Source organism: Micropterus salmoides, unplaced genomic scaffold (assembly GCF_014851395.1).
Source record: "Micropterus salmoides isolate LMB-PRFRI ecotype aquatic unplaced genomic scaffold, ASM1485139v1 Ms_hic_scaffold_11, whole genome shotgun sequence".
In the NCBI taxonomy this organism is placed as follows: Eukaryota; Metazoa; Chordata; class Actinopteri; order Centrarchiformes; family Centrarchidae; genus Micropterus; species Micropterus salmoides.
Genome location: NW_024040152.1, coordinates 34533268 through 34555815, shown reverse-complemented (window position 1 = coordinate 34555815; position 22548 = coordinate 34533268). Strand labels below are relative to the sequence as shown.

The following is a 22548-nucleotide window of genomic DNA, read 5'->3' as shown; positions in this document are numbered from 1 at the left end:
GATACCGTTAATGTTCGTACGGCTGTTATTCTATCATTACAGTCTAAAGTTATAACCTCAATCAAGAAACATCTGGCTCGTGATGTAACGTTACAGAATATTCTTTGGAACAAATAAAATATACAACAACAACAACAACATGCAAAGAACGGACTTGTGTTCTTGGGGAGAGCGTTCTTGCTAGTCGTTCTTGGAAGAATAAACGTGCAATGTCAGGAGCACGCAGAACGCCGCTGACGGTTTGAGACGGTGCGTTCTTCCTGGTATTGCGCAATACCCCCAAGCACAGAGGCCTCCTGCAAATACTGTGACCACAACTCTGCTGTACACTAACAATGTAATGTCCAATATATTAATAATAATAATAATAATAAAGCAAAGACGTCCCCTTTTGTACTATTTCTGTTTGTTTTTTTTAGTTTCACAAGACCAGATTTTTCTGGACATCATCAACTTGTCTCTTGATTTAAGTTAAAACCTCACAAAAGTACTCAGAATAGTAATGACAGAATAACAGCGGTACGAACGTTTGAGCACATTTTTGATTCGCCATCATTTTCACTAAAACTGCTGATATTCGACATCTAAACAGCTGATTTAGTGATGAAATAGTAAAAAACATTCTGTTGTCGGCCTCTCTCAGCTTCTCTCAGCCCCTCGCTGGGACATCTGTGCCGACAAGTTCACACAAGTTACCAACAGATGCATCCTGGGTAAAATGGGCGTGTCAAGAACACTTCCGGGAATTTTAACCGTTCTTGCCAAAATGCAAAGTTGTGTATTGGGACAGAACTTGGACGTTTCACAAGAACACAGATTGAGAAAGGCCCATTGCTTTATTATTATCACCTATCAAACACTACAATAGTCAGTCGTTTTTCTAAATTGTACGTCATCACGTTTTGTGCGCGGTGGCTTCTGGGACCAACCATACATGGAAGTTCACTTTCCGTCACGTTTGTCTGCGGGCTGCAGCTGGACCCTTCTCGGCCCCGCGGTGTCTGTAGATACAAATGTCTCATTCTATGGTAAATTAAAAGAAGGTCTTTATACACCGCCCTGCGATGGACTGGCGACCTGTACAGGGACCTGCTGGGATTGGCTCCAGCCCCCCCGGCGACCCTGTAGGTAGGATAAGCTGTTGACGATGGATGGATGGTCTTTATACACCACTGAAAACACAGTTATGGATATTATGTTGCATTTCGGTCTATAAATGCTCCTGAATATTTCCCACTGTACCTTTAAATGAAAACTAAAATTGAACACAGTTTTGGTGCTGCGAGCTCAGAGGCCACGAACGTCCAGCAGCATGTTCCTCTGTGTCTCTATGTTTAGTCCGCAGCCTCTCTGGTGAGTAAACTACAAACTTCCGTCAGAGTTTGGATCCAAAACTGCAGCCAGCAGCAGCAATCTGCTGAGTTCACACTCCAGAAATATCTGGCTGCCGGTTCAGAGCGGACTCGTTATTAACTGGAGCCACGTTTCTATTTATGATCCTGTTTTCAGATTGTTTTGTTGTCAGCGAGAGGGAGTCTTTGAAAGCAGCACGAGGGGGTCCGTAACAAACCCAACACACACACACACACACACACACACACGTATGTTCGGCAAACAAACACAGAGGAAGTCCCATGAGCCTTTGCAGCAGCAGCCTTAGAGGAGGAAACTCACCGATTTTAACGAGGTTTCGTTTCAGGAAGACGTTCTTGGCCTTCAGGTCCCGGTGGAGGATCCGCCTGCAGAGAGCAGCAGTCAAAACGTTTACTGATTGATTCACTTAATTGTTGTTTGAGTGATCGATCATGTGATCAGTGCAGCTGTTTGACTCCATTCCTCCTATTGACTGCTTGACCTTTGTTCCCATGGCGACCGTGTCCCTACCTTTCATGCATGTAGTGAAGGCCGAGCAGCAGCTGGATGAGCCAATCGATGACCTGCAGCTCAGAGAGGCTCCGCCCAGCTCGTCTCACCTCCTCCAGTTTACAGTCCAGATCCCGATCCTGACAGAGAGAGACGTGGAAATGTGGTGAGTTCAGGTTCCTGTAATGACCTCGGGACGGTGGAGCGTCTGCGGTGAGTTCAGGTGTCTGCAGTAACGGCGGGACGGTGGAGCGTCTGCGGTGAGTTCAGGTGTCTGCAGTAACGGCGGGACGGTGGAGCGTCTGCGGTGAGTTCAGGCGTCTGCAGTAACGGCGGGACGGTGGAGCGTCTGCGGTGAGTTCAGGCGTCTGCAGTAACGGCGGGACGGTGGAGCGTCTGCGGTGAGTTCAGGCGTCTGCAGTAACGGCGGGACGGTGGAGCGTCTGCGGTGAGTTCAGGCGTCTGCAGTAACGGCGGGACGGTGGAGCGTCTGCGGTGAGTTCAGGTGTCTGCAGTAACGGCGGGACGGTGGAGCGTCTGCGGGGAGTTCAGGCGTCTGCAGTAACGGCGGGACGGTGGAGCGTCTGCGGGGAGTTCAGGCGTCTGCAGTAACGGCGGGACGGTGGAGCGTCTGCGGTGAGTTCAGGCGTCTGCAGTAACGGCGGGACGGTGGAGCGTCTGCGGTGAGTTCGGGCGTCTGCAGTAACGGCGGGACGGTGGAGCGTCTGCGGTGAGTTCGGGCGTCTGCAGTAACGGCGGGACTGTGGAGCGTCTGCGGTGAGTTCGGGTGTCTGCAGTAACGGCGGGACGGTGGAGCGTCTGAGGTGAGTTCAGGTGTCTGCAGTAACGGCGGGACGGTGGAGCGTCTGAGGTGAGTTCAGGTGTAACAGACCAACATACAACATTTAAAATCTCCAACACAAATAAACAGAAGCATGCATCTTCTGTTTTACTCTTCTACTCATACTTTGTTTGTTTGTTTGTGTGGGTTTTCACTGCTGGAATATCTATTCTGCTTTTTCTTTTTTCTCTGATAGGCTGCAGTTAAACCCCCTGAGTCCTCCACAGCTCTGCAGGGGATTGTGGGTAATGATCTGACTAGAAACAATAGCTCTGAGGGTCTCTGAGTGCATGGGCTCTTTGATTGGACAGCCTCTGAATTCCACTGTGTTCATGTGTGTGAACTGTTTTTATCAGAGTCTCGGCTAAAATCAAACTGTATCGTTGGTTTTTGGTGGCGAATGAATCCTCAGACCTGCTGCAGCTTCCTGCCTGTGTTTGTGGTTCTACTGGTGTAAAATACCAGCGGAGAAATGTGTCAGTAGTTCTCTGAGAGAGAGAGGAGGAATGAAAGCTTCAGGCGATGTTGGAGCAGAGCAGATAATAACGGGGGGGTCACCGCCGAGTGACGTGTTGTAGGAGATGATGAAGGCAGCGTGAGATTCATTAGTGGAGTGGAGAGGGCTGAGTGTGGAGACAGTACCTTCTGTAATCAAGACAACAGAGATGAAAAGAGAAAGATAATGAAAAGATGGAAACAGAGAGGAAGACGGAGGGGGAGGGGAGGGAGATATTCAATTTCATATTATTGCTTCATTCTTTCAGCTCACAGACTCATAAAAGAAATGACAGATGTTTGGAGAAAAAGAAGCAGCACGGAGCAGAGAACATGTCTGTCTACAGGGTTTAGTTTCAGCTCGGAGCTTTTTAGCCTCTTTTATCTCCCAGTTTTGTTTTCGAGACTCCTGGTTTTGTTTTCGAGGCTCCCGGTTTTGGTCTCAAGACTTTAACATTGGAATTTGCAAACTATGCAGTCACCATTTGCAGTCTGCATGTAAAAAGTGCAAAGGTGGTTTCTCTGGGTTTTGCTCACCAGTGAGGGTAAAATGCAGCGTGAGATGGACGAGCGGATGGGTGCGTTCCAGCTCTCTTGTTGAAATTTCCAACCACTCAAAGCACTTTACAATAAATCACATTCACCCCATGAAGCAGATTCACATCCAGATACACTGATGAGCAGAGGCGAAGGTGCCAGCTGCTCACCAGAAACAGAAATTAACTTATTCATACATGTTTACAGCCACCAGGAGAAATTTGGGGTTCAGTGTCAGAGCCGGGGATTGAACCACTGACCTTGTGGGTTGGGGAGTAATGGATTACATGTAACGGCATTACGTAATCAGAATAAAAAAAAACAACAACCTGTATTCTGTTGCAGTACAGAAAAAAATAGACGTAATCAGATTATTCTCATAGGGATTATTTTAAGCAGAAAATTTCCATGAAACAGAAAACGCAGTGCTATTGGCCTTCTGATGTGTTTGCTACGGAAGCCCTAAGCAACCATCGATTCATATCTTTATTTTACCCCTTTTGCCTGTGATAACGGGATAATTTTTTCCCGTGATAACCAGATCATCATCTCATGATCTCGAGATAAGGGGATCATTATCTTGGTAACGGGATCATTATCTCGCGATGTCGAGATAACAACTGTTGTTTTCTCGTGGTAACGGGATCATTATCTCAGTAACGGGATCATTATCACGTGATCTCGAGATAACGACTGTTGTTTTCTCGTGGTAACGGGATCATTATCTCAGTAACGGGATCATTATCTTGTGATCTCGAGATAACGACTGTTGTTTTCTCGCGGGAACGGGATCATTTTCTCGTCATCTGGAGATAACGACTGTTGTTTTCTCGCAATAACGGGATCAGTATCTCGGTAAAGGGATAATTTTATCGTCATCCCGAGATAATGACTGTTGTTTTCTCTCAATAACGGGATCAGTATCTCGGTAACGGGATCATTATCTTGTGATCTTGAGATAACGACTGTTGTTTTTTATCTTGCGGTAACAGGATAATTTTCTCATCATCTCAAGATAATGACTTGTTTTCTCGCAATAACAGGATCATTATCGCGTGATCTCGAGATAACGACTGTTGTTTTCTCGTGGTAACGGGATCATTATCTCAGTAACGGGATCATTATCTTGTGATCTCGAGATAACGACTGTTGTTTCTCTTGCGGTAACGGAATCATTATCTCGGTAACGGGATCATTATCTCGTGATCTCGAGATAACGACTGTTGTTTTCTCGCGGCGACGGAATAATTTTCTCATCATCTTGAGATAACGACTGTTGTTTTCTCGCGGGAACGGGATCATTTTCTTGTCATCTGGAGATAACGACTGTTGTTTTCTCGCAATAACGGGATCAGTATCTCGGTAAAGGGATAATTTTATCGTCATCCCGAGATAATGACTGTTGTTTTCTCGCGGTAATGGGAACATTATCTTGGTAACGGGATCATTATCTCGTGATCTCAAGATTCAGTTTCGGTTCAGTATCTTGCCCAAGGACACTTTGACACACAATCAGGGGGAGCCAGGGATTGAACCGCCGACCTTCCGATTAACGACCAACCCGCTCTAACTCCTGAGCCACAGCCCAACATATAAATATGCAATAGATATATACAATAGAGTTGTAACGGGATCATTATCTTGGTAACAGGATCATTATCTTGTGATCTCGAGATAACGACTGTTTTCTCGCAATAACGGGATCATTATATTGTGATCTCGACTGTTGTTTTCTCGCGAAAACGGGATCATTATATTGTGATCTCGAGATAACGGTCTAATTTTTCGTCTTGTCAAGATAACGACCGTTGTTTTCTCGTTGTAACAGGATCATTATCTCATGATCTCAAGATAACGACTGTTGTTTTCTTGCAATAACGGGGTCATTATCTCATCATCTCGAGATAAAACAGTAGTTTAACACAGGGCTTGGCAAGAATTTTTCTTGATGGTAATTTCAAGGTGGTTTCAGAGTCACCGATTAGCTCAGAAATATCTATATTGTGGACTGATATACAATTATTTCAGTGCAAGTTGGTGGTAGTGCATTTATAGTATAGTGCACTTTCTTTCTTCCCATTCCATGACATGTTGTAAATAAGCATACATTTATCTCAAAAAGCTTTGACACTCTGAATAAAGTTCTGTCTTAATGAGATACTTGTGGCCTCTCCTGCTGGCGTACAATAGACTGTATGTCAATTTCAATGTTTGTGCATCCAATCTCCATGAGCTGGAACAGCGTTTCATCTGTCAGTCTGTTTCTCTCTTTTGACTTGATGTGCTTCATTGTTGAGAAGCTGCTCTCACAGATGTAAGTGCTTCCAAACATGCAGGCCATTGACAGTGCAAAATCCCTTAGGAGTGGAAAGCGGGACTCCGGTAGAAATCTCCAAAATGAAATTCCCCTCTCACTGCGCTTTGCTTCAAAGAAGGGATCTGACTGTAGTTCGCACAGTTCAAACTGCTACTCAGGGGATTGGTGGCTGACAGCAGCAGAGATGGGGTCAGTGAATAACGCAATTCGTGGCTGCATGGCGTAGAAATCTTGAAAGCGGTCCTTAAACGGCTGCTGCAGTGTTGCAATGCCGGCTCTGTACATGACTTCTTGCATTCAGGGACATCTTTTTGCATGTCTGCACAAGCGGGAAAGTGTGCCAAATTTGGATGGTCGGAAGAAAAGCTGAAATGCGTTCATGTGTGCATAGCGATCCGACACAGTTTGGCCTCTTCCCTGCAACTGCATACAAAGGCTGCCCTCCAAGAAAACTGGGATTTCAGCGCACAGCGCAAAAAACCTCTCCAAGCACTTCCAATGGCTCATCCATCTGATCTCAGTGTGCATCTGTAAATCCCTATAAGCGGCGCTCACTTCATCCAAAAATGTAACAAACTTCCGATGGTTGAGAGACCGGTTCCCGCCTCGAATGAGATTTGTAACCTTGGTAACTAAATCCATGACATGGCTGAAGTTGACTGTCTTCACACAGAGGGCTTCCTGTAAGATCAAAATGAAATGCGATTTAGCCTGTGAAAATAATTCTTACAAAGAATACTCACATTCATAAACATATAGTTAGCTAGCAATATTTTACCCACCTGATGTATGATGCAGTGCAGTATTTGGCAGTCGATGCCGCTCTGTCTGAGGAGCCCGGCAAATCCAGTGCATCTTCCTTGCACTGATGGTGCGCCATCGGTAACAACAGCAGAAAGCTTGTCAAAGCCCCCATGCTCACTTACAACACTTTCAACGGTGTTGAAAATATCTTTGCCTTTGGTAGTGTCATGCAAAGACACCAACTTCAGTAACTCCTCGTGCACTTCAAATTAATTGTCAATGGCTCTCGTGTAAATAAGGAGCTGGCTTACATCCATCACATCTGTACTTTCATCCAATGCTAAGGAAGTATTTACAGTCATGCACGACTTTTTTTTAGCTTTCCTTTGACATGATTTTGAATGTCAAAAATTCTTCATGTGACTGTGCGACGGGACAGAGAGACTGTTTCAAAGTTTTTAGCCATGTTATCATCTCCAAAAGCTTTAGCCATCTCTACTGCACATCGCTTCACTGTTTCACCGTCTGACAATGGCTTCTTTGCTTTAGCAAGCTCAACACACAGCATAAGATGCCGCAAGAGAGGACTCCTGTGAAGTCATAGCTTTGGTAAAAAGGCTCTGCTGTCGATGTATTTTTCTTTTGAGGTCAGCGACGATAGCGGCTCTGGCAGCTCCGGCGTACTTATCTATACTCATATTTGTCTTTGTGCATGGTGTTGTAGTGCCGACTCAAGTTGAAATCCTTCATGGCTGATTTTGTTTCCAGGCACACACTTTGAATCCTATAAAAAGATAATCCATCTTGCCTGGAAGACACGGTTCTCTTGGTCCCGTTTTCTTTTTTGGACGCTCATTTCTCTCTTCGTCGTGCTTCGGAAGAGGCCTGGTGACACCAAGAAGAGACCATGTGCTTGGTTAAGGGCCTCTTGCGTTACGAGGGAGCGCCCTCTGTCGTTGGAAATTATAATTACAATTGGAATCCGGTTCAAATGTGGTCAAATGGCCCTCTTGCTTCCATCGCCTGCGAAACTAAAAATGGATTAATATTTTGAAATTGATTGCGGGCCGCACTGAATGAGCACAAGGGCCGCCAGTTGCCCATCCCTGATATAAACCATCATCACTGAGTATAAATATATTTCAAACATAATAATAAAATGAATGATCTCTTTGTTTTTACTTGTTTTTGGCAGTAAAAGTTCAAAATCCCCATTGACCAAAAAGTAAACCTCCATATTGACCGAATGAAATGGTTTGATCCTGCCTCAGCGCACACATCAGTGAGATATTGAAAAGTAAAGAGAGGAAAGATAAAGGAAAGGATGTCAATCTGTAACCCAGACTGGATTGTTGTAACGCACACTGATGTTTTTACCTTGCTTTTATGATCTCACCTGTAGAACTTTGAGGTTTGTCTTAAATGTAAAGTGCATTACAAATAAAATGTATTATTATTATTACCCAGGTGTGCAGCCTTTAGTCTGTGAGTGCTTAGCAAGATATTCATATTAAATCATTGTCTCCGCCCCTTTTTGCAGACTAACAACAGATGAGTCAGCAGCAGCCCAGCCTGCCCATAACTGCAGCCTCCCTGTCCCAGTGAAGAAGGGGAGCAGCATGGTGTTAATGCCAGGGAGTCTGTGGGGATTTCTCTGGCTCTCTGGCTCTTTTTACCAGAACAAGAAAAGAAAATGAAATATTTCTTAATGACAGAAATTCAAACACAAATTATTTTCTCACGTAATGATCCTAAAATAAAAACACACCTTCCTGTCTGTCCTGGATGCTGGACAGCAGCTTACCTCAGCCTGCATGTAAGTTACAGACTATATTAAAATAATCCAGTTTGATACGTTCATTTAGACTGAATTATGGCCGTTAATGACATCTATAGCTACAGACTTTATCATTCCCATCATGAAGGGCAATTTATTTGAGAAGCAAATAGTGAACTGCATCCTGTGTGCAGACTTGCACGTACAAATCACCAGCAGTACATATTGAGCTAGTACTAGTATTGAACTACAAGAAGCCCGACACTTGCAAGCCTTTAATTAGAGTTATGCAAAGCTTTTGATGGGACAGTTAAGTCCTAGAGAAGTAATGCTGTGCAGAGGGGGTCCAATTAGATTTTTTTGTCATGGGGCCCGTTGTCTGTAGAGAATGTGGTTACGCCCCCACCTCGTCATGCAGACTCTGTGCGGATTGGTTCCAGCTCTCAGTGAGTGAACACGGCAGCTGGACCAGGACCGAACACAGCCTCCGAGACCGACAGAGGCCAGTTTGACCACTGGGGATACACTAACTTTACCGAGGTGGTTTTCTTGCCGGGTGCGGTTGGCTCTTGACACCCTGGGGCTGGTTCCCAATCGGGCGCTGCACCACGCCATCCTTCCCTGCAGTGTTTGAGTAAAGGTGTAAACACCTTCATACAGTCTATGGTAAACAAAAACACTCCCCCGATGCTCCGAGCTCCCAGTACGGACAGACTGAGCTAATTTGTAGTGTTTTAGTACTCGAGACTGGTCTTGGTCTCGTCTCGGACTCGACCGCATATGTACTCGATCTTGTCTCGGTCTCGGTCTCGGACATTGAGGACTCAGGATTTTATTCCATAAGTCCATAACTGTGGGAATATCAATAAACTGCTTTTGCATTGTCTGATTTATTAGTTAACATCCTAACTTTGATTGGATCTAAGACTTTTTGTTTCAGATGAATCCATCCATCCATCGTCCACCGCTTATCCTGCGTACCGTAACGACTGCCCCCCCTCCCCGCGATGGTAAACATGGAAAAGGAGTGTTGAATAAAGATGTTTACGTTGATTTCAGCTCTTAGTGTTTGTATGTGGGTGTTTTTATGGGAATGTGGATCTTTCAGATCAGTTTGAGAAGCACCTGTGATCTCGTTCCACATTTTATTGTGTGTGACCTAATGTGGGGAACTGGTCTTGGTCTTGACTCGGTCTCGCCCTACCTCGGTCTTGGTCTCGACTTGGTCTCAGCCCCTAAAAGTCTTAGTCTTGACCTGGTCTCAGTTTGGGCGGTCTTGACTACAACACTACTAATCTGACCAGTGGTTGCACAGCTAGCTGAGCTACTAGCAGCAGCTAGTTAGCTGATAACTAACTTCAGCAAAAAGTAAAGCTGTCTGTCCATCAGGCAGAGCAGCCGGGGACATCAGAGAGAAAACCTGAAGTCCTTCTCAGACCAGGGGATCCTCAGGTCCTCGGCGTTACCTGGCAGAACTCTGTGACGATGCAGAAGGCGTCTCTCTCCAGGAAGCTGTGGTAGAAGGTGAGGATGGCCGGGTGGTGCAGCTGAGACAGCAGATGGGCTTCCTGCGTGGCTCGGACCGTCTCGTCAGGTCGGAGGTCGCCGAGAGGAATCTGCTTCAACACCTTCCTGGAGGAGTCAACAGAGGTCAGAGGTCAAATAGGTGGCGGTGTGTTTTTTTCCATATTTCCACATTTATTTATTGTTTTATTCATTGATTCTTTCTTACATATATTTACACATTTATTTATTGTTTTATTCATTGATTCTTTCTTACATATATTTCCACATTTATTTATTTTATTCATTGATTCATTGATTCTATCTTACAAATATTTACACATTTATTTATTGTTTTATTAATTCTTTCTTACATATATTTCCACATTTATTTATTATTTAATTCTTTTATTCATTGATTCTATCTTACATATATTTCCACATTTATTTATTGTTTTATTCATTTATTCTTTCTTACATATATTTCCACATTTATTTATTTATTATTTTATTCATTGATTCTATCTTACAAATATTTCCACATTTATTTATTTAGTCATTTATTGATTCTTTCTTACATATATTTCCACATTTATTTATTGTTTTATTCATTGATTCTTTCTTACATATACTTCCACATTTATTTATTGTTTTAATCATTGATTCTTTCTTACATATACTTCCACATTTATTTATTGTTTTAATCATTGATTCTTTCTTACATATATTTCCACATTTATCTATTTTATTAATTGATTCTTTTACATATATTTCCACATTTATTTATTGTTTTATTCATTGATTCTTTCTTACATATACTTCCACATTTATTTATTGTTTTAATCATTGATTCTTTCTTACATATATTTCCACATTTATCTATTTTATTAATTGATTCTTTTACATATATTTCCACATTTATTTATTGTTTTAATCATTGATTCTTTCTTACATATATTTCCACATTTATTTATTGTTTTATTCATTGATTCTTTCTTACATATACTTCCACATTTATTTATTGTTTTAATCATTGATTCTTTCTTACATATATTTCCACATTTATCTATTTTATTAATTGATTCTTTTACATATATTTCCACATTTATTTATTATTTTATTCATTGTTTCTTACATATATTTCCACATTTATTTTTTTATTCTTTTATTCATTGATTCTATCTTACAAATATTTACACATTTATTGTTTTATTCATTGATTCTTTCTTACATATATTTTACACATTTATTTATTTAGTCATTCATTGATTCTTTCTTACATATATTTCCACATTTATTTATTTATTATTTTATTCATTGATTCTATCTTACATATATTTTACACATTTATTTATTTAGTCATTCATTGATTCTTTCTTACATATATTTACACATTTATTTATTTAGTCATTTATTGATTCTTCTGGAACTTTGGGAGTGAACAGGTGAAACACATCAGGGTAATAAGGGAGACAAAGACAGGAAATAAAGCTCAATGAAGAACACAGAGAAAGATATCAACGTAAAACAGGAAGTAAAGCGTGCAGCAACATGAGGATGGATTTAACAAGGTAAAACTGAGAACACAACCATTACTTTACAGAACCGAGGCAAGATCACAAACACAGAATGAAAACGCAGATTCGGAAAAAGAAAAAACCCTTTAAAAATAAAAAATAAAACTGAAAACCACAAACATGACAAACATTTATTCAGCTTTTTCCTTTATTGTGTCACCTGTCTGCACACACGTGATGTTTTAAAGATCATTTAAGTCAAGAGAGTTTGGCAGTTTGGTGTAAAACATTAAAGTAGTTTTGTGTGAAACTGCTCAATGAACTACATAAACACAAAGTACAGCTGACGGGGGCGCTGCAGGAAAAGCCAATTAATCAATTTCAGGACAATCCATCCATCAAAGGGGTGAACGACCAGCCGTCACTGCCATCACTCCATCAGTGTGTTACGGCCCGACCCGGATATTTGGGAGGTGTTTGTTTCAGCACAGAACGTGATGTAAACCTGATCTGTGGGCGCTACACATGTCTGCAGGACTACATTTCACACATCGGATGTGAGGAACATGTTTAAGTTTCCACGTGCAAACCTGCTGACACAGAGTCCTCACAGACTGGACCCCCCGCCGCCACAACCTGCTCCTGAGGGAGTTAATCAGCTGCTCCTCGCCGAGCGGCCCGTCTCTTCTGCTCTTGTTAAATTGGTGAGCAGGTCAGCAGGTGAAATGGAGGCTCTGGTTTATTAGCACAGAACTCCTTTCCCCTTCACTTTCTGCTCTGAAGGCAAACTGAGGACCAGAGTCCTGCTGAAATATAACCTGTTCACTGCGTTTAATGAATCAAATCTTCCTTTCTGTCTCAAGCACATCCACTGCTCACTTTGTGCTTCCACCTATAGTCTCCTGAATTTACAGAAAGGACGATACGGTTTAGAGAGCATTGAGGACTGTACAAGAAAATTATATTTTAAAGCTATTGGCAAACCTGGTTCAGTTTAGCAGCTAAACAATTCATTAACATTAGCAGCAAACGTTGTAAGCTCTGCTTTGTTGTTTGTATAATCTCCTGTGTGAAAGTCCTGAGTTTGGTTGTTTCTATCCACCTGAACCACCTCGCTCACTTTGTCGCTCTTAATACCACATCTGTCAGGATCGTCAGAGTGACGGCAAAACACCAAAGACCAGGATGCAATATTTACTGGACTCACGGTAACTCAGGTGCAGATAAAATACAAAACAAGGCTGAGTCCAAAAAGCACAAATCCACAACTGGCAGGTTATTCCAAAAATCCCAGAGTAACACTCAGAGGGGTTCAGGACACTCGACAAATGATGACGGCCGGACAGAGAGCGTGCACACATCAGGTAATCAACAGGGCAACACACACGAGCAGGCAAAGCAACTTACAATTACTATACATGTCAGAGGTCGCACGCCTCTGGAGCAACATTAAGGGTCCTGCTCAGGGACACATGGTGGATGGGGAATTGACCATCACCACCCGATGCTGAGACATGGATTAAACTGACCAGTGTTCAGAGAAACGTGTTAAATGTTTAAAAAAAGTCACACAGTTACAGTAATGGATTGCTTTATGTTGTAACGCAGTTAATTTAACGCATTGCTAACAAAAGTTTTGTAGTATTCTACCAGTTATAAACTCATTTTAATTCGCCAACACCACGAAACAACCTGAAAAAAACTGTGACTAAAAGAGAAGTTATTTCCTGTTGCTGGAAATCGATGGTTGAGACTGATAGACGGGAGCTCGCCTGAAAACATCATTTGTGAAATTCTGGAGGGTCTTTAAAATATTGATAAAATGGATCATAGATCCTGCGCACATGTGATTTCTTTTCCTTATCAAAGAGGCTGCTGTCAGTGCATCCTGTCGGAGAGTTAAATAATCAATGAAGTTATGCTGCTGCACCTTGTGCATAAATGCACACGTCTTTCTTAATGGGAGACGATTCATCTTATTTCACCCACATTTTAATAACAAAGACCCACCCGATCTGCAGATATAACTGATCTGCACATCACTAGAACCCACCAATGCAGGACCAGCTTACTATCTGAATAATGATTAAAAAGCAGTGAGAGTAACTCAAAAGTAGTGTAAAGCATTACAATTCAGAGAATCTCTGGTGAGGACGAGCTGCTTATTTCAGGTGAACATTCAGTCGCTGCATTAATAAATCCTCTCTGTCACAGCTGCAGGTCTGTTTGTGGCGTTTCTCTTGTGTTCAGTGATGCTGACAGTAAGTTCTGTGAGCAGATTGTCAGTCACCGAGCAGCCGCGAGGCCTCGGCGACCTCGTTAACTCCACCTGACGCAGGTACGACTGAAGCACAGGCTGCGATCAAGAACAGCAGGGCCCCGGGGCCTGACGCACAAAACTCTGTGTTCATACGCAAAGACAAACATTCAGACGTGTTCTTTCCATCAGAGTCATAAAGCTGTGAGTTTGTCTGCTTCTGTTTTACAGACGTCAGTCAGCGTGGAACCTCCAGCTTCGTTTCAGCTCCACACTGAGACCAACGTGGACGTAGAAATGTAGAGGAGCAGAACTGGAAATAGCTTTTTTTCAGGCTTCTGATTGGTCAACATGGGGTTAGGGTTGGTTTGGCACGCTCTTTACTAGGGCTGAAAAGATTTAGAGAGAAAATCAAATAATCCCATTATTGAAAAGCATCGATGCTTCGTTCTTTTTAAGTAAAAAAAAGATGTGTATATACCTATATTTAGCAACTGCCCCCCCCCCCCCCACTATCCTCAACCACAAGATGAAACTTTGCGCATTAACCACTTAATTTCTTACATTCTGGACAAATTTTCTGCACCAATTTATGGAGGAAATGTCTTTATTTATATGAAGGGAAACTAAAGGTACACAATGGAATATAATTCAGTAATCAGCTGTTGGACATTTGTTTCTTCTATATTTCAGTTGCATCGCATGTTTTCTTTTGGTGCATTCTTTCATTTGTTATTCAACATTTCTTGTTGCTGTTTTTCAGAACATTTTTAACAAAAGCTTTCAAAAGCGTTGATGGAAACATTCTGATTCTGACCTGTCCCCAGCGTCCCCAGCGTAAATGACACCCCCATCTGTCAACACTTTTAAATGTCCCGCCCCATCCAGGCTGTGATTGGTCGGTTCACCACAAGTTCACACACGGCTGCTTGAAAAGGCCCCGAGCTTCTCTTCTCCCTCGTCTCTCTCCGCCGACAGAGTTTAGCAGGCAGGCGAGAACCTGGAACAGGTGAGCGTCACGTAGCGCCCAGAGAGGGCAGAGGAGAGGACCGGCGGCTTGGGAGAAGTCCCGGTCGAGGTTCCGGCCCACCTCGCTGGAATCGATGAAATAATCTGTAGAATACTCCATTCCAAAAGTCAGCTGCAGCCCTGCTCTTTACAGCGCTTCACTTGTGTTTCTGCGTTTTCATGTGGATTTTTTAAAAACTCACTTTATAAAAGCTGCGTTCGTGTGGACTAGGCCTGAACAATGTTTGTCTGTCAGCCTCTGAAAGGAGCTCCTCCTCCTCCTCCTCCTCCTCTCTCAGGGGTCAGTGTTGTTGAGGGTCAGAGGTCGGTCCAGCTGCAGCCTCCAGCAGCTGCTTCTGAAACCTGTAAATCAGGTTGAAATCCTTCAGACTGTCGACACGATGCCTGCCGTCTCCCGGAGCTGTCGACTGCTTCTGTTTTTTCTTCTTCTCGCTTGGCTTTAATCAGAGTCACACTTCAAACGGGCTCTCACTTCAGTTGCATAGCAACAGAGAGTCGGCGCTCGCGGCTCCGTTAAGAGGTTCACACCAAAAAGAAAAAAGAAAAACAACCTCTCAGCTCATAGTGAGGAGTGAAGGAACTGAATGAAATGAAGTTTGATTTCCCAGCAGCCTCTTGGCTTCAACAAAGAGTCCGAGCTGCTGACGGAGATCTGCGACCTTCTGGCCCCTCAAAGTGTGAAAACAAAAAGTTCACGGGGTGATGGCGAAAAGAAGAATGAACACATTCAGGTACTTTATGCTACTCTCATCTCAGAGGTAATACTGTACTCTTTACTGCACATCAGCTTTAGTTACTTTACAGTTCACAATTGTTCATCCCCTCTCCTGCCCAGCGAAAACCCCGGATCTCCAGAGGTCAGTGATAAAGGAGCTCTTCATCCTGCAGGTTATGTTCTGAGAAAATCCCCCTCCTCCTTCAGCTGAATCAACTCCTTAAACTCCTCATGGATCAGCTGGAAACAGCATCACAAAGCTGGAAACAGGCTGTTTTCCTGACTGTTCAGCGATACGAGCTTCTCACAGGACACACGGTGATCTTATAGACCATGATGCATTGCCGCACATTAAACTACCCGACAGGATTTAAAAGGAGTTAAAACGCAACATCCACATTAATGCAGCAGGAATATTAATAGAGGACATTTTACTGCAACATGAGTACTTTTACTTTAATTCTGTAACACATCTGGAGATCTGATCTGAGACTAGTTCAGACTGCTGATTGGTCAGAGAGAATATTCACTATTCACTGCATCATCATTGCTGCACCAGACAGAGGCAACAGGAAGTTTTATATTTTACAGTTTTCATCACTAAATTCACTTCTGAGAAGTTCTGAGGTGAAATCAGCTGTGCAGATTTTATATATTGACAGTTTTAGGAGAAGTGATGGCGGCCGTTGTGTGCGGCGTCGCTATGACGACCAGCTACGTATCTCTGGGTACTGTCTGCAGTGGAAAACGGAGCAGAGCCGAGTAGAGTCAGTCTATCGATTTGCACTGTGTTAGCATTTTTCGGCAAGGCAGCACAGATCGTCAGAACACCGGCAACAGTTCAACGTTTAGTCCTGATGGTCAGATGTGGAACAATGATGTTGTGGACGTCAGAGTAACTTATACCATCTGCTATGTGCGACTCTGTAGCTCAAGAGCGGAGCGTACAGCACACAGGGTGAAAAGAGGAGCTGCAGCAATGTGCTGTATGAGGAAAATATTAAACCACGTAAACCTGTTCTGGTACAACCTCTAATTGAGATTTTGAACCTGAAAATGAGCAGAACACCACCTCTTTAACAAATTATGCTTTAAAAAAGTGTCATGGACATGTCCCCTGCGTCCCCCATTTAAATGACACCTATGGTTTAGGTGTTAACATTTAAGACAAGATGACTTTCAGAAATTCTTTACTGTAACCAGCTACCTAATGACAAAAAAACATTTCTACATCAATTTACACGCAGAACAGGTTTTAACTATATGATAGCATGAATTATTTTGACTTAAATGCATGTAAAATGTACTTTATGTTGCCTTTCAGTTCATGTTATATGTGTGCTTCCATGGGAGCTGCTGTTGTTGTGTGACTTCATTCAGCTGCTACTCGTAAAGTCGGGGGAAAACATAATTTTTCTCTGACTTCACAAAAGGTAGATAGATTTATTGTTGACAATGTGTTTTGTAACTACCTTCTGCTACACAGCAGACAATGCACATTAATACAGAATAAAAAAGGTAAAACAGAAATAAACTACACAAGTAGGAAATCTGACCTCATGTGACTTCCTTGTTCTTTTTCTAGTTGGAGGTTGGAAAAAGTCCTGAGCTCTGAAGTCGTTCTTCAGACTTCAGTGTGTGTTCATGCGCTCCAAAGCCAACATGTGGAAACAACATGGACGCTACAACAAAGATGTGTTGGATTATCATTACCCTTTCTGTTACAAGTGGTTTTTGTCCCTGAGCCGTTACTGCACCAGTATATTAACCTGAAACCACTAAAATATTGCTTGTACTGCAAATACTGCTAATAAATAACTTTCCTAATTAACCTAGGTCGCTCTGAATGGACAGCAAACTAACACTTATAACCTAATACGTGTTTCTACATGTATGACGTCAACAACTCGTGCACCAACATTTTCTCAGTCTTCCCGAGTTTTTGTTCCGACTTAAAGTGAATGTTCCCAGTCGGGAAGTAATTTTCCCGATTCTTCTGACACCATGAATACACAGTCAGGCACTGCCAAGATGGCGACAGCCAGAACTTTTCTTTCAGAAACCTGCTGTGACGTCACGGAGAATACGCCTGTGGTCAGAGAAACTGACATTTACACGGGGGACGCTGGGCTTGTGTCCCCACCACAGTTTGAAAGCATTTGTTAAAAATTTTCAAAAAAAATAGCAATGAGAAATGTTAAGGTTTATTTGCACGATAAGACGACACGCAATGCAATTTAAATATAATGAAAACAAATGTGCACTGTCCATAAAAAGTAACAAGCAGCCGATTACTGCGTTACATCCTGTTATATCTTTATATTTTAAATTGTAACCTGCCAGCTGAATTTGGTTTCCCATCATAAAAATAAAGACATTTCCACCATACATTGGAGCAGAAATGTCTCCAGACTACAGGAAATTAAGTCTTTATTGTCCCGCTCATATATTTGCTATATCTTCAAATAGTGTTGAAAATCTTCTCGTGATAAATCAGAGAAATGCAGGAGAAGAAAACAATCTGCACCTCCGTCACAGCAGCAGCGGGAGGCGTCAGCGTTTTAATATCACAATTAGCCCATAGCGGGCGAGGCGGGTGATGATGGGGGGTAGATGAAGACGTTTGTCTCCGTGCGTCCTCTAGGCTCTGCTTTCTCTGCTAGCAGGAGTTCCACACTCGCTGAGACGGACGTCTGCTGGCGGCTCTAAACACTAAACTTTATTGTTTTTGTTTTTTTCCTGGGGAGTAAATCTGCCTCGAAGCTCCGCCCGCACGCTGAGGAGAAGATGCCAAACAGGAAGTGAATAAATCAGCCCACCACCACCACGCTCACTTTTGACGGTGTCAGCGGGGGGCAGGTGGACGAGGAAACCGTTTCAGAGCTTTGAGTGCTGCGATCAATCACTCGACGGCAGCTCACCGACAGGCTGGTTATGATGAGGAGATCAGAGCTGCTGGGAAAATCCATCTCTTGAGTTTGTTTTCTAAATAATGCAGCTCCAAGCCCATTAAATCTTTAAAAACACCTCCTAAACATATAGTTTCATGTTTAGAAAGGCTCAGTAATTTCCTCTAACAGCTGCTCGCTGGAGCTCTAATCAAACAATTGTCGGGGACTATTTTCAGTGGCGGATGAATCCACACGTGGTGCAGTAGTGAGGCAGCAGGACGGTGTCTGTGGGACTCGAAGAAGAAATGTGTTTGATATTTAAAGTCCAAATGCAGCAAAGCGCAGCAGGTGGAGAAACGTGTTCAGGGTTTTCTTTATTTGACAGGTCGATTTCAGTTCGTCCACTTTGGTCCAGAGATGTCTGGATGTCTCGACAACTACTGGCCAGAAAACACTGTTATTGACCGTTGGCTGAACTTCCATCTCGCACCTACGAGCCCTGAAGTGTTGAGCTTTATGTTATCAGATGTCTCCAGAGAGATTGTGGTTTAAAAAATAAATAATAAAAATTATGGTCAGAACAAACACTTGATGCCAAACAGTGGATCACTCCACAAATCTGAGGCAGAACATTCAAAACTATTGTGATAAAATGTTTTTTCAACAGATACGCATAAATAAAATTAAGTAAAATCTTAAAAGTAAAATTTCAGTCCCTTTTTCCTCATCAAAATAATTTGTTCATGATTTTAATTATTTATATCAAACATTTGTTGAATATTTGTAATATTGTTGTTGAGGAAAATTATTTCATAATAATTATCATTATTGCATTATTGCCCAGCCCTGTATATTCACAGTATACACACATATATGTATATTTAATAGCCTGTATTAAACTACAGTACTGTATGTATTTTGTCCTGTACAATTTTACTTATTTCTACAACATGCAAATACTTCCTGCAGTACCCTGTGCAATATTCAACATCAGTCACATCTGTGTATAAAGGCTGCATATTGTGTACATTTTTATTTCATGTGTGCTTTCTTATCTGTTGAACTTGGGATCAATAAAGTCCATCTTATCTTACAGTGCCAGAACACAGCCGGGTGAGCCGACGATCAGCCTCAATCAGCCCGGAAACGCCCGACTGAAAACAGACAACCTTAAAGAAAGTTTTCCAGCAGAGTCAGAAACTCCTCTGTGTTCAGACACAACTGTGTTCCCAGAAGGCTTTGCAGCGGGCCTTAGTCGCCTCCTCGGTTCACTCAGCTGCTAAAAACAGAAAGTCCAGGTGCAAACAGGCCGACGGGGACGACATTCATCAGCTGGGTCGCACAGCTGCTGCCACAAATCTCTGAGGATCCGGGTTCATTCAGGACCTTTAGAACATCTGTAGTAATCACACGTCTGTGCGCTTCTCTTCAGGTCGAGTGTTTCATACAGCTTAACTCCTCTTCCCCCGCCCAGACAATAAAACAACTGCTTCACACTGCGTCCACAGTCAGGTCTGTATCCAGCCCTGATGGCGGTCTATATCAAGCGGTCTGTATCAAGCGGTCTGTATCCAGCCCTGATGGCGGTCTATATCCAGCGGTCTGTATCCAGCCCTGATGGCGGTCTATATCCAGCGGTCTATATCCAGCGGTCTGTATCCAGCCCTGATGGCGGTCTATATCCAGCGGTCTATATCCAGCGGTCTGTATCCAGCGGTCTGTATCCAGCCCTGATGGCGGTCTGTATCCGGCGGTCTATATCCAGCGGTCTATATCCAGCGGTCTGTATCCAGCCGTCTATATCCAGCGGTCTGTATCCAGCCCTGATGGCGGTCTGTATCCGGCGGTCTATATCCAGCGGTCTGTATCCAGCGGTCTGTATCCAGCCCTGATGGCGGTCTGTATCCGGCGGTCTGTATCCGGCCCTGATGGCGGTCTGTATCCAGCGGTCTGTATCCGGCGGTCTGTATCCAGCGGTCTGTATCCAGCGGTCTGTATCCGGCCCTGATGGCGGTCTGTATCCAGCGGTCTGTATCCGGCGGTCTGTATCCAGCCCTGATGGCGGTCTGTATCCAGCAGTCTGTATCCAGCGGTCTATATCCAGCGGTCTGTATCCAGCCCCGATGGCGGTCTATATCCAGCGGTCTGTATCCAGCGGTCTGTATCCAGCGGTCTATATCCAGCGGTCTGTATCCAGCGGTCTGTATCCAGCCGTCTATATCCAGCCGTCTATATCCAGCGGTCTGTATCCAGCGGTCTGTATCCAGCCCTGATGGTGGTCTGTATCCGGCGGTCTATATCCAGCCGTCTGTATCCAGCCGTCTATATCCAGCGGTCTGTATCCAGCGGTCTGTATCCAGCCCTGATGGCGGTCTGTATCCGGCGGTCTATATCCAGCGGTCTGTATCCAGCGGTCTGTATCCGGCCCTGATGGCGGTCTATATCCAGTGGTCTATATCCAGCGGTCTGTATCCGGCGGTCTGTATCCGGCGGTCTGTATCCGGCGGTCTGTATCCAGCCCTGATGGCGGTCTGTATCCAGCCCTGATGGCGGTCTGTATCCAGCGGTCTGTATCTGGCGGTCTGTATCCAGCCCTGATGGCGGTCTGTATCCAGCGGTCTGTATCCGGCCCTGATGGCGGTCTGTATCCAGCGGTCTGTATCCGGCCCTGATGGCGGTCTGTATCCAGCGGTCTGTATCCGGCCCTGATGGCGGTCTGTATCCAGCGGTCTGTATCCAGCGGTCTGTATCCGGCCCTGATGGCGGTCTGTATCCGGCGGTCTGTATCCGGCGGTCTGTATCCAGCGGTCTGTATCCAGCGGTCTGTATCCAGCGGTCTGTATCCGGCTGTGATTGTGGATGATGGTTTTGATGGAGATATTGCAGTTAAAATATAGATTTTATACCAGGCGAGGATGAAAATCTCATTTTCCTTTATTGCATCTCCATTTAATCTTTAATAGCAAACTAAATAGGTTCATTTACAGATGATTCATATTCTTTAGTTTCTGACCTGTCAAAGGAGACCAGCAACGGTTGACGAGTTATTACTGATTTATTTTGGGTACGTCATAGAAGTTTTTCCTGGAAATAGGTGTTAGGGTTTTTTTGGGTGGAGGGGGTTGATGGGGCAGCGGATAAGACACATGTGTGAGCGATCTGGGTTAGATTCCCTCTGTGACACATCGCTCAGGGACACAGTGGGGGATTGAACCCGGGTCCACTGTAATGTGGTTTTAATTTAACAACTAATCGATTATTCCATTAATTGTTGCAGCTGTAGTTATTATCAGGACGTCTCGTAGTGTTTGGTTTCTGGTTTCATCGGTCACATCCCGACTCTCAGCCTCCTAAACACAGACCCGGCGCCCTCGTTTTCTTTCTGCTCTTTCCGTCCTCCTCTTTGTTGTTTTGATCATGACGAGCTTCAGGTGACAGACGAAGACCTTTTCTTCACATCTGAGGTGAAGTTTTTTTTTTTTAAATACCCAAGACAGACAAGACTGGAAAAGTTGTCTCTGACGCAGATTTATGAGCCAACGCTGACACATTGATTGGGGCGCTGTGTTTAAATCCGGCAGCGACGGGGGAGGAAGGGCGAGGAGGAGGGGTGAGACCTGTCAGATGGTGAAAGGGCAGAGATGACGACTCCCAACGCCGACTCACCATCTGTCTCCTGACAACACAAAGACTCCTTCTGGTTCTTTCTGCCCTTGAGCAACAGGCTGCAGGTCTACCTGCTCAGGTAAACCCTGTCCCTTCAGCCTGATCACATGACCCCAATCAGAGGAAAGGGCAACATGAACACCCGGTCTAGCAGGATCTTTCCCTACCAGTGCTGGAACGTAAACTGTAAAGTATATTTACTAAAATACTGTACTTTAGTACTATTTTAAGGTACTAGTACTTTACTTGAGTATATAGATTGTATACAACTTTATACTTTTACTCCACCACATCTCTCTTTACGTTTGTTAGATTATTAATACTAACATTTAACTAATAAATTATAATGATTATTATTATGGATCAAGCTACCAGCACTATGTACAGTAATTATAA

At 43.6% G+C, this 22548-nt stretch overlaps 1 protein-coding gene across 1 annotated transcript in view; it reads right to left on the bottom strand.

Annotated features, from left to right (window-relative positions):
* Positions 1–22548, bottom strand: part of nek11 (NIMA-related kinase 11) — a 116816-nt gene that overhangs the window by 82236 nt on the left and 12032 nt on the right. Inside the window, 3 exon segments of the mRNA XM_038712357.1 lie at positions 1675–1739; positions 1885–2003; positions 10041–10206. Of these exon segments, the coding sequence (XP_038568285.1) occupies positions 1675–1739; positions 1885–2003; positions 10041–10206 (350 nt within the window).